At 29.5% G+C, this 14,213-nt stretch overlaps 1 protein-coding gene across 7 annotated transcripts in view; it reads left to right on the forward strand.

The window, feature by feature from the left end:
- Positions 1–14,213, forward strand: part of brp (ELKS/RAB6-interacting/CAST family member bruchpilot) — a 74,613-nt gene that overhangs the window by 37,859 nt on the left and 22,541 nt on the right. For 4 of the 7 annotated variants that reach the window (XM_070640744.1, XM_070640746.1, XM_070640745.1 and 1 more), the window contains one exon: positions 11,361–11,519. The exons of the other annotated variants lie outside the window; for them this stretch is intronic. In XM_070640744.1, the coding sequence (XP_070496845.1) occupies positions 11,361–11,519 (159 nt within the window). The remainder of the gene's footprint in view (positions 1–11,360; positions 11,520–14,213) is intronic. 7 annotated transcript variants of the gene reach the window in all.

Here is a 14,213-nt window from a genome sequence, read left to right on the forward strand (position 1 = left end):
ATTGGCTTAGTTAGATGATTGCATTTCCCATAGTTTTCGATGAATTTTGAGACCAAGACCGTGACCGAACCCAAAAACGGGACCGGAATCAAGACCGAGACTACAAGGAATTGTTTGAAGTCTCAGATTCGAAAAATCTAGAGCTCAAGATTGGGAAGTCATCAAGACTTCTCTAAAACCCTTAAAATTCAGCAAACCTAATTCCAGACTTTCTGAGCATCATTTCCCTTCAATTCTCTAATCCAGCAATAATTTTCATCCTCAATAAATTGTAAAATAAACTAAGAAATCAACTTAAACACAAGCATTGAGATTACTGTATTAGTTATTATATAAGGATGACCTAGATACACAGATGATGCCGCATCAATGGCGCGTGATGTTTTACGCGTTTATAAATTGTTTATAGAGCTTCTTCGATGCTTTATGTTTTTAAGAAGAGGATTTTTTTTTCAAAAATTTGAGCTTGATTTATGATTATTGATTATTAAGCTAGCTTTCTTGAGTTAAAATTTAGTGAACAACTTGACGTGATGTCTGGTTAATGACTGGCCGTCCAATACAAGTCAATTGGAGGCCTAGTCGACCATAAGACACGTCGATCGCAAGTTTAGTCAACAGTACTTGTGGTCAACCGTAGATCTAGTCGATCGTAGGTCAAGTCGACCGTAGGCCTAGTTATTAACTCGACTAAATTTAACTCTTGAAATTTGCACTTGAAGTGCAAAAAGTCTCAAAACCACTTTTAAACTCTTCCAACTTCTCCTCCCCAAATCCATTCCACCACAATATCCACAATATCACAGTCCAACAATATTTCAACCAGATTAATACAAGTGACATACAAGCACATTTAATAAACGGTTGATAGATTGATAGAATAACAAAGTATAAGAAAATTGACAAGCTAACCGACTGATTGACAAACAAAAAAAAGAATAATTAATGAGCTTATAGATGCACCACAAAATCGACAATATGAAGGACACATACACGATGTCTAAAGAGGTCGAATGAAAAATGGACAATCGTGCAGAATTCAAACTCAAATGCACACAAAAAAAAAATGAACGCAAAACTGCCAAAATGAATGAGAAACAGACAAGAAAGATAGAGGAAATGGAAAGAAGAAGTGAAAAAAAAAATCGATAATCGGGTTGTGGTGGCAACAACATTGATAGGATTTATAGATTTTTCATGATGTGTTTGCATGATTACACTTGAATATCGTATGGAAGTCTCGAAAAGGGCAATATTCCATGACAACATTATGAGAAACATGAAATATACACAAAACTTCTTCCTTACTGTCTTCAATAAAAGTGACAAGAAAAATACCATTACAATTTTTGATGAAGGCATAACGTTTATGTAGCATAACAGAAGTAGGAAGCTACTAAATAGAAAGCATGATTTATGGGGATGTTCAGTATGTGAGACGACTATTGCGTACCAGATGGAAGAGAAATTAATTTTGATTGTTTTAAGATGGACGAAGAGATTTAATTGACTTAAGGTATTTGTGGGATGTAGGATGATGGGCTTAGACATAGAGGCTTCCTACTTTATATAGTTGTTGCAATTATATGCTTTAAAATCTGTAAAAATTAGAAAAGCTAGGTTAAAGTTGTTGAAATTGGTCAAAAATATCTAAAGTACTCAATATGACTTTACAAACTGTCTCAGAAAGCTCACGGAGTAAAAATGGTTGAAAAGTGAGCCTTAGGCTTTCGTAACTCAAATTTTAGGCCAGTTTTGACGAAATCTGACCTTAGTTCAGAGTCAAATAGGCCTGCAGTCTGATTTTCAGCTATAAACAAGCTATAAATAAAAAAAAGTCATGTGCTTTTCTGGGACATATATCCTTATGGATAAGTCCAAAAACATAGTCAAGGATTCAAAAATTTGAAGATTTTTTTTGGATTTTTGTCTCGATAGTCCATTGCAAAATCCAGAATTTTTTCCAAAAAATCGAGATGAGCTTCTTCCCTGTGTACACCTCTAATCAGCCCCATTCATTTCAAACCAAAAAATTCAAAAATCCTCTATTTTGAAGTCAAATCCAGATTTTTTTCATGCAACAGTCAGCTTCAAATGAAATTATGTGGCATAATAAAAAAGCTCTGTCAAAAGCATAAAAAGAATATTTTTCTGTTTAAACTGCACATTAAAAAAAATTTATGCAGACTTAAATGATACATTTTTCACCTTAAAAATTTTAGCCCGTAATAATTTTTCATAAAAATCAAAATTTTTTATATTATCATCTTGGTATAAAACAAGAATTTTTTTCACGTTTGCCACAATGAGAGCTTGTTATTCCTTTTATGGTGATATGCAGTGACTGGTTTGTGATTGAATGGATGCAGGGAGTTGTGCAGTTTGGAAGTTGTCTTGACAGTCTTGACCAAGTGGATGGGTTTTTAATTTGGCTGGTTGATTGCCTATCTTAGTGGACTAAAACCTATAGAAATAGTCATTAACTTGACTTAATCCTGCTTTTATAACGTATTCTTGTCCACTCGGGCTAGTTCTGAGAATGGCTGCTTAAAAATCGTCGAAAATACAGCCACAGGTCTGCGTGTTTCTGTCCTCAGGCCAGATTCGATGAAATACGGTTTCAGATCAGGGTCAAGTCAGTCTAGGATTAGATTTTTGGCTATTTCTACGACTTATACCTTCTGGGATCGCCGCCGTGATCATTTTGAGCCTTAACTCGGATTAGACTTGAATTTTGTATGAAGTTTTGTCGACTTGAGTCGATTTTTTGCTCAAAATTTAGACAAAATCCGAATTGATGTCATGATCTGCTCTAAACACATATTGACATGTTCAAATCCAAGATTAATTGAAAATTGCCCTACCTTCAAAAAATGCGCTCTAACTGCCTTACTTACAATCACAACTTAAACCACATCATATCTCAGCTTGACCTGATACATGAGAAATATTTTCACAAAAAAAAACAGCAAATTTATGACAACGCATTAAATATTTTCACTTCTACATTATTCTTTCGTCCTCATTTCTCCCCTCATGATGCTGTTATTGCTGCAAGTTGTCACATAATTCGTCCATAATTAAATTTAGATTGTGATGAATTCTTATCATAATGAATGTGATGAGAATGTCTGCATAAAATGATGATGAAAAATATTTTTACATAGAAATTTATTGCACAGACAATAATTGGAATTGTGAACTAGAATAAAAGAAGCATGAAGGAATAGAAACCAGAAAAAACTTTCTGGATACATAAAAATTGACATTTTACGAGTCAAGGAAGGAATAAATTTCAACAGCTTTACATCGATTGAATCTGGTTGAAAAAATTTATTGAAAAGGTGCAAAAACAAAGAACTTGAAGTACGATTTACTTCAACATATCCCATTTCCTATATCTCAATTGCTTTTTCATGCCTTTACGGATTGAGTTGTTGAGCTTTTGTTCGACGCTGTTAGCATAATATCTTAGTTAAGTAAAGCTTTTTTATGATTTTTGTGGTGAAAAGACTGCTGGAGAAGTAGAATTGAAGGTGAATAAGCTGATTTATAGCCAATTATGCTTTAAAATGAGATTTGATCATTTTAAAAACTTACATTTTTGACGATAAAAGTTTAACGAACTTTTAAAATTCAAAATGTTTTGTTTTATTTGAATTTCAAAAAATAAGCGACCGTTATTTTCCAAATTATGGATTTTTTAAACAATTTTTCTATGATTTATGACAGTTGTGGGCAACCTATTTGCAGTCAAAAATTTTTGGAAATGCCATGAACCATCCACCACTGGTTTATCACTCCCTATTAAGCTTTAAAGCTGCTAAAATTAATGTATCTTTAATAAACTGAACTTTTATAGCAATTTAAACCATTCAAGCCTCAAAAAATCCACTAAAACTCAAATATGATTGACAAATCACTCCCCATCTCTCACCCCACATCCACAACATTTAGACCATTTCAATTCAAACCTCAATTCTCGCCCATAACATTCCAACTACTTACTTCATCATCAAAATTGAAGTAAACAGTAAAAGGCAATCGATCATAAGAAAATTCATCGATGAAATGCCTCGATTGATTGCAAATTGTATATGTACCACGGAAATGTGGAATTTTTTTTTCATCACATTTTATTTATGAAGCATCGCTCTATTGATTTTCAATCTGATTTCGATCCATCAAGTTATTATCAATGTTGAAAATTATGAAGTTGAGGGAAAAATGAAGTTTTTTTTCTTAAGTGGGTATTTTTGAGAATATTTTTATGAGGAGGCAAATAAAAGATTAATTTCATGTGGTGCAGTGATGATATTTAATATTGTTTTTTGATGGAATAAGTAGTCAATAATATGCATGAGTCATCTGATTGTTTGAGAGATTCTTTTGGCATAGGAAATATGGACTTAATTGAAATGATGATGGGGAAAATTTGAAATTGAGAATTATTGGAAGTTGTAGGTTTGTTTTGAGGGGTGATGTGATTTTCTGGGGTTTGATGGATTGATATGCTTTATACTTTCGTGATTTTACGGGACACAAGCAGATCGTTTTTGTTGAGCAATTGTGAATTTTGTCTCAAAAAACTCTATTAAAAATGAAGAATTTTTGAATAATTGGAGAAATAGGGGGATTTGAACCCCAACTTTTAACCTCTGACTACGCATATGCTGGTCTGGTAATAGGTTTTCCGCCGATTTCTTAATATTAGACTAACTTAGAAATTTTAACCTAAAATTAAACATAACCTCAAATTTAGAAATATCCTCAAAATCTAAGAATTCGTCGACCTCAATTTTAACACTTCCATTCAATTCAACCTCATAAATACCAGCCATGCCAATTCTAACCTAAAAATCTCAAAAACCTCATCAATAACACTCTTTAACCTAACCTTCAAACACACTCAAACATCACGAAATATTCAGATATTGATCTAATCCGTTTATCTGTAATTAAAAAGCCCTCCGACAAGCTACTCTGCTCAAATCTCAACAGCAAACATAGCTGCTGATGTTTGCAATTTCCATTAAAAATAATTTTTCTAACAATATAATGTTGACTATGCAATAAAAGCTTTTTAAAAAGCTGATCATGAAGCGAGTGTGAGAAGGAAAATCATTGTTATTGTGTGGATAATAAAACATGATAGATAAATATTGACTAAAAATAAAACGTGACCCTATAATCGGCAGTGCAAGATGGGAGGAAAATGACAACAGTCATCAACATATAATAATTTTTTATCGTTTCAAATCACGATCTTATGGGGCGAATCAGCAATTTTTTTGATTTTGGTGACTTTACTTTAAAGATTTTTGTCAGATTTTGAGGCATATAAAGGTCAAGAACTGTCAATAACAAAGAATTCAGAGAATTTTTGGTTTAAAAATCTTTAAAATTAGCTTTCAAAAATCAGTAAAATCCACAAAATTCTCGTATTTATTGGAATTTATCAATCACGCAATTCTGATGCAGTTTTAATGGAAATTTCATGTTTAAACATTATTTTCTGTGTTATTTGCTAATTGCCGATCTAAAGAGATTTAAAATCATGTTGGGATGCGAATATGGCGAAATATTTTGTGGCTTTTGCTTGATATAGAGCTCAAAAAATGGACAATGCTTTGTTTAAATGCATTAATAAGCATAATGACCTGATTTTAGCTATGCTGGTTCTGTTATGAGTTTAAAAAATGCTTAAAACTGATTACAAAATCTTAAAGATTATTAAATTTGTTTTGAAAAAGTTTAAAACAATAAAAATGATTTTAATCTAGAACGAGACTAGATCAGGAAGAATATTTCCATATAATGAAACTCTTCAGTCATCTTAAAGATTACTACAACAATCTAGAGACAGATTTGTGTCGCGTATTTCAATTTTTGGCAAGATTGTGGTCTGTTTCTTAATAATGCGACAAAACATTGCTGTTTGGGTCAATAACAAAAAATAAACACTTCTTAAATTCTTAAATAAATCAGCACGTCACTCTTAAATATTAAATCAATAAAAATCAAATTTTGTTTTCATTCATTCATATTCATGCCATCAGTTAATTCACAATTTATCGTATTTTTCGACATAGTTTTTATTAAAATTTATTTATAGTCTAGAATAGAACTTTTAAACTATTTTGTTATACTTTATTTGGTTTTTGTTATTTTCTCTTAAAGTTTCTTTGATACTCTTGATAAATTTAAATTGTTTGAACTTTTGAAAGGTGGAGAATTCTTTAAAATTCAATTAAAATAAAGATTTTTCATTCCTTAATACTACTTTTTTAAATTATTATTCAAGATTCAATTTAATAAAAGACTATATTAGAATATCCTAAATATGAGACTAGACTTTTCAATACAAATACTTATCAAAATGTGTTATCATTGAAAAAGGTCATTTAGAAATTTTGAAGCTTTTCTCAAAAAAATCACAAGTTAGAAGCCACTAACCTCTCTCACATTTCCATTTGATCTTCAAAAAAAGACTAGATTATCAAAATATTCTCAATCTTAAGTTGTAGAGGTAACTATCTGCATATTAGTAGTTGTAGGAAACAATTGAACTTTTACAACTGTTAAATCAACCAATTTTACACCAAAAAGAGTCAAACAACTTTAAATTCTAAAGAATCAAGCATTTTAGATTAAGTTTGAATTCTAAAAAATTCAATTCAAAAGTAGCACAAAAAAATTATTGCAACCTTAAAAACTAGAATTTAAAAAAAAATTTGAATGGCATTTCACTTTTACTAGATTTTTTAAATAAAATTTTAAATTTATTTTTGACAGTTCCTAATTAAAATTCTTTATGTTCACATTATTATCATTTAATTTGCTATATATCTTACCTTTATCTTATTTCTTATTTCCAAAATTATTCAGTTGGCGAAAGAATTATTATTAAGAAAAAAAAAATATGATATTTGTATTTAAGGAATATCATATCTATGATAATATATACTGTATATTGCAGCACATTATAGTCATCACACAACATGTTTCCTAGGCATTCGTTTATCTATAATATAATATATTCTCAATCTATATATATTTCAGTGACTAAAAAAACATAAAAAAAATATTCTTTTACTCATTTTTTTGCAACTCGACTTATAACTTGATATAAGCTATCATGCGATAAATTCTATTTGAATTTGTGTTGTTCATGTTTTGTTCGATCGACGAAATTGTCTATTTTTTATCTGGAAGATTGAAGGATTTAACACTTTCGATGGGATTTAAATTGATAAACTATTTTATGAACTGAATTGTTTAAAGAAATCTTTAAAAATTCTTTAATTTTAAAGTAATTTTAAAATCACAAAAAGTTTTCATCTTTGCTGAAAGCTTCACTAATTGTCTGATGAAATTGAACATACCTTAATCCACGTGAAATTCTTATCAGTTTTCACTTTAATGGATTAAGTCGAATAGTCGATCTAAAATCTACTAGGCGACTTGACTCTGGCATGGTTCCAGATTTAAATCGAATTTAGACCAAGAGTAATTTTTGTAAGAAAAACTAAAACTTTGAGAATGCTAAGAGAATTTGCCAATTTATTAAGAACTAAAAAAACACGTGAAATTTTCAAACTTAAATTTTTCACAATAAAATCTTGTATTTAAACCTATTTGAATTTGAATCTCCTGTAATGCTTATTGTTGACACAAATTTAAGTTTAACTTGTAACAAAACATCCTCATCAAAAGTGTTAATCCAGCTCCTGAAAACCTTCAAAATACATTTTTTTCTCTCTCAAAACTTTTTTAATGCTGTTCATTTTTTTGTGACGCGATTTTGCAATTTGCAGCAACAAAAAACTCTATTTTGAATTCCGCTTTTTGTCAAAAAACTTTGTTTCTTAGCAACAAAACGACTTGAAAGACTCAACAGAAGTAAATTTTTTATTCCTTTTGTTATGCTTTACATTTAAATATTCTTTTATTCCATCAAAAAATAACTCCCTTAAATTCCACATATATGATATAAAACAAACCACATTCATCCAGTTTAAAGATGCAATGATGAAATTGCCTTAGAGAATCTCCTTCCCCGTGCTTATTTTCCATTTCATTGAGAGAAGGAGGAACAAAAATTGAATTAAATTAAATTACAACCGTTTTTTTTCTTTGCCATCATAAAATTAAACTAAAAATAAGAATAAATGATGATGAAATGAAAGAATTTCTCCTCTTTTTTTTTGTTTCTGTAATGTGAAATTTGTGTTATTGAATTAAATTATCTACATACATTCGCAACATGCACGAGAGCTAAAGTAATAAAAAGTAACTGAATCATAATTGACGATCTTGTATATGCTTACTGGAAAAAGAAGTTAAATTTTTTGTGCTGATAACACAATGTAATTTTTTAAATCAACAAGATTATTATTATAAATGGTTGGAAGTGGGCAACGGAATTGCTTTTCTCAATTTTTCTGTCTTGTGGCTTTTCAAAATGTGAAACACGAGAATTTGAATGGATATTTTTTAATGCTGTACACTGAGGAAAATCTTTTTTGGAAGAAGTTTGTAAGAATTTGGCAATTTGAATGAAATAGCTGATGAAAATTTCAATATTTGTCTATAAAGTTTTAAAACCCTGACTTCTTGGGCGCCACAAGGCTTTATTTTGAGAACATTAGGAGGTCACATGAAATTCAGAGTCCATTTAAACTATTTATAGAGTCAATATAGAGTTGTTCGTCTTTATTTTCTGAATCTAACTTATGCTAATGTTCTGATACAGATGAACTTTTTCAGAACAAAGGCCTGAGTGGGAATCAAACCCACGTCCTACATTTTCTAATCGCATACTCCTACCACTTAGCTACCGGGGCTTCTTAGAGAGCATGACGCAAAAGGACACTTAAACCTTCTTTCTCTATTCAATCATTAAGCCACTTCTTATCCTTGTATTGAACCACAGCACAAAGCCAACAGGATCTTCCTCGTGCTTAGTGCCATTCAAGCTTGCTTTATATCTTAATTTGCTGCTCTTAAATTTGGATAATCAAGCTTTCAATAATTCAATACAATTTTGATTTTAATTGCAAAATCTGAGTTGAATTTTAAATTAAAAACAGCCTTGAAAGCGTAGTTACAACAAAATACATTTCAATATCTAGTTAAAGACACTCAATGTGATGGCCTTAGTGTTTTATGTTCAATTATTAAAATTGTAGATTTTAGCTAGAGCTCAATAAGTTAAATTTAGGAAAATAACAGCTGCAAATCATATTCAAAAGCTTTAATTTTGGCACTAAATTTAATCAAAAATTCATTGAAAATTAAGAAAAATTCTCAAAGAAAGAAAATGTCAGCAGAATTTTTAATTTTATTCCAACTCAACAACTTCCATTGCTTGCGGATTTTATTTTAATTATATTTTTTTAACTCTCTTTTTGAAACTTTACATGCCATTCTCAGAATTTGAAAACTCTTTTTTTGAGAACATGTAAATTTATGTGCTTTACAAAAAAAACTCACAAAAACAAACTTTTACCCCAAAAAATATACTTTTACACTTTCCCATCACTCCACACTTCATCTCCCCCCTACCCCCTCTCTAATTCATTCCTTCAGTGTACAATGTCATAAAAATGTCATTTTAAAACTGACAATCAAATGAAATTAAAATGAGCAAAAAATTGTAGACAAAAAAAAAACAAAAATTTTATAAATGATAAAAAAATTACTGAAACACGCGATGCTGATGATGATGATAATGATAATAATGAATATGATGATGATGATGATGATGAGACATAAAAAAGTCATAAACAAATGAAAAACAATTATGAAAAAGATTTTTTAAAAATTTAACAGAAAAACAAGATTTAAAAAAAATTGTACAAAACGATAATAAAATTTTGAAATAATTCTTTCGTCAAAATTATTTTAGATGATTTTTGACGAAAACTTATCGGCATAAAGTACGGCTCCGGGATAATATGAGAATCTTAATTTAATTAATTTTTTGGAATCCGCATATGATGGGGCCATTTATCCGGTAATGTTGTCGGTAAAAAATCCTCAAATTTTATTCAGTTTTTTAATTCTAATTGATCGAGACTCAAACATAAAAAAAAATCTCTTTTTAGATGTGCTTTTTATTACAAAACATTTCATTTTTTGAATGATTGACATATTTCAAAAATAATTTTTAAAAACAAAATGTTATTTTTGTAAATTTTCTTTAATTAATTCCCCTCCATAATCAGATTTAACACAAAAAAAAAGTCGATAAAAAAAATTTCAAACTTTTATTATTGAATTAATTTCCATGCTCAAGTCAGCGTGGAAGTTCTTTATAGATGCGAATTTAATAAAAATTCATACAAATAAAAAAAATTGTTAAAAAAAATTGTAGAAAAAAGCCAAAAATTCTCTTCCCTTCGTGGTATGTCTTACAGATGTTCAGTACCTCTGCCTCTTATCCATCTGATGGACTAATATCATCAGGATATTTTGGTGGACCGCCATTAACAACTTCCACATCACAACTTGCATCAATGGCTGCACCATCTGCTGTACCATGTAGTAATCTATATCCTTCTTCCATAACACTACCACCAACACCAGCTGTGAGTAGTAATTTATTATCGACAAATGCATCATCCTTTATAGGATTAAATCGTATGAGTCCATTGCCAAAGCGACGTTATAGCTATAGTGGTCTTCCATCAACACCATCAATGAACGATTTACATATGAACATGAATATGAATTGTGCAATGGCACATGAAAACAGTATAGCAAATCTTATAAGTGAAACATGTCAATCAATATCAAGAACATCGGATATACTTAATCGTCAATTATCAAGTGATTTGCCATTAAATTGTACAAGCTTATCGAATTTAATTGAGGAAAATATTGAGAGTGATATTGTAAAATATGATTTATTAAATGATATAACAACAACGGCAGCAATGACACCATTAAAATATGCAAATAATTTATATACACAATCAGCTAAATATAATTTTATTCCCACTGCCATAAAGCCATCATATTTTAATCGTAATCCATCACACTATCTAAGTAGTGATGATTATATATTATCGAAACCAATATTTAGTAAAAATTATATAAATCCAATATCATCATCATATATATGTGATGATCATAATACTAGTTATAATAATTATCCGACAACAACATCAACAACAACACATTATCATACACCACCATCACATTATCATTATTATTCACCACTACATAACTATCATTATGCGTCAAATCCATGTCTATCATCACATCATTCATATCATAACTCACCACGTCATTCATATCCAATATCAAATTCTAACGCATTTAATCGTAATTACAATTATCAATCTCATCATCAGCAAGCGTTTTCATCATCACGTCCACCATCAATATCATCTCTTAATCGTTATAATTCAACTACAACTGGTAACTATCCAGGTAGTTATAATCAACCATATTATCGGACAACATCTAGAATGGATTTAGATAATCCAAAAGGCGGTGAGATCAAGAGACAAGTAAGTTTTAAATTTGATGTTGATCAAATGTCGTTCGATCCGTGAAGATTTACGGAGTGGATGTGAAGATATTAAAAAAGACATTTTTATTATGGCTGGATGATTGCGCTTAGCTTTTCTTCAATCAGTGCTCAACCAGCCTTAAATACATTGCTGATCTTAATAACAAAAAATAATTACGATATATAATAAAAGCCATATAATCCAGACAATGCAAAGAGAATATCTTTCTGAAATTTCAAAACTGCCGTAGATTAACTTGCGTTAGAAATTCTACACATCTACTTAAGAATCGTAAATATATACATAGATTTATGCTAAAATTTAGGTATTCTCATCAATTTTCATTAGGCATCGATTGAAATAGAAATAATAAGAAGACATGAATTCATGACAAGGCTTTAAAGAATTTGATTATTAGTTTCTAATTTGAAGGGGTTGAGAATAAATAGCTTTAGAAGCTCTGAATTTCTCTCTTCTACATTTGTATTGCTCGAGGACACAAGATAGACTTCAAAACCCTGGCGATTAAATAACTAACATTCAAATTTACTTTAATCTCCTATAGCAATCCCTTCTTATATACAAGATCCCAGAATATTGAATTATAACAAATGACAGACCTCCAACGAGCCCCATAAAGCCTTGATTGACCCAACAAATTCTCTAAAATTCCCAATTTCAATCAAAAAACCTTAAAATTTCTTCATAAATGTGACAAAATTTTCTTCTGAAAAGTTAATTTTTTAACCCATAGGATTATTTCCATATGTAAATGCCTTGGATAACAAATGTCAACGAATAATTGTCAAAAGAATCTTAAAAAGTAGTGAAAATCATAATAAACACAAGCAAGTGGTGATAAAAGAAACGAAAAAAATAAATAGGGAATTTTAATGTAAATTCATTTAAAAATTTGGTTTAGACGCAAAGTCTTTAAACAGCGTTTTTTGATGGAAAATTCAAAATTTGACATTAATTTTTTGCGATTTTGAAGAATGTTGAGTGGATATGGAATGATGATTTTGGGGAAATTGAGGATTTAAAAGATTTTGACAGATTTAAATTTGGAAAAAAATTCTTAAAACCTTAAAATTGATTCAAAAAATTGGAATTATCAAAAAAAATCAAGATTTCGGTTTGAATCCGATACCATTCCAGATCGATTAACAAACTTGTGCTTTTTGGGCAGTCTAAAAATTAGAATTTCGAAGATTTTTTTTCAATTTTCTCCAAAAAAACAATCATTTTTCTACTCATCAAATCTCCAACAATCTTTAGAGCTAAAAAACTTTAATTCCAACTTTTTTACTGCTATTATATGCTGTTATATTCCTTTATAAACCTTATCTATATCTATCCAAAAAAAATATTTATTCCTTACTGAAATCCAATCACTATTAATCCATTTAATTTCTATATAATTTTAAAAAAACCAAAACTCTGAATGAAAGAAATAAACTTATATCCAAGACTTAAAGCTGCATTTAATGTTCATTATAAAAAAAATTCATCATCCTTACTCATTTCATCATCATCTATCGATACAAAAAAAAAATACAATAATCCATAAATATAAAGAAGAAAAGAAAAAAAATCAATAAAAGCACTAAAAATATTTTTACGATACATAAATGAAGACTCACACAATGTTCATGAAGATTAATTAATTAGATTAGAAGTTCTTTTAGATTAGAAGTCGAGATTAAAATCTTTCATGTTTCATAAAATTAATTGCATTTAAAAAAAATTCTTTTTTGTTGAGTTGAAAATAAAAAAAATAAAAAAGTTTAAAAATTTTTGCAAATTAAGGAAAAAATTTTCAAAATTTAGAATTTAGAATCGATCGAGTTTTTTGAGATTAGAATTACGATAGGTCAGTGCGGTAGCGTAATTAAAGTAATTTAAGTTAATGCAAATTTTCCTTTTTAAAAGCCATAAAGTGAATTAACCTTTTCATAAAAGGTGAGAAGTTCATAATGCTAACGATTTAAGTTACTTGTGCTGCAATAACATTTTGAAATTATTACTAATTATTCTAATGAATGTAATAATGTCGGAGAGTATCGTTGTGTGAAATTGGAAATTATTAAGTACTTGAGGGTGAAGGTTTGGAGTATAAAATGACATTTTAATACTTTTTAGACCTTGTTTTAGACTTAATTTGGTCTCTGTAATCTCAGGGACGTAGAAAAACAAACATGAAGCCATTTTAGATCCAGAATTGTCCATGAATCTCTTTTTAACTGTTCTAAATGCCTTCAATCTGAAGCTCAAAGCGAATTCAGACTTTGTATGCAAAATTTGACTCAAACCGACCCAATTTCATACAAAATTCAAGTTGACTTCAAGCAGTTCATGCAATAACAAACAAAATTCTTCAGTTTCTAACTTCCTTGACCTCCAAAATGCACTCACAAAAATCCCAAGCAAACCAAAGTAAAAATTTTAAATTTCCACAATTCCAAATCCAATCCAAATTACACCAGAACACCGTAATTAAATGTCCAAACTTTACAATCTAACCTCAAAAAATAAAGCCACAACAGAAAAATTTCCAATGCCATGACATAAAATTACATCTGTAAAAGTGAGCATATACAATATATGTGCCAAAAAGTTTTTTTTTTTTTGCCTTGTTTCAATGTCTTTTTTTCTTCATTTATTATGATAACAGCTGCAAGGCTGTGGTAC

Source organism: Chironomus tepperi, unplaced genomic scaffold, assembly GCF_022539635.2.
Source record: "Chironomus tepperi strain 1889 unplaced genomic scaffold, CSIRO-AGI_Ctep_v1 contig_221, whole genome shotgun sequence".
Classification (NCBI taxonomy): domain Eukaryota; kingdom Metazoa; phylum Arthropoda; class Insecta; order Diptera; family Chironomidae; genus Chironomus; species Chironomus tepperi.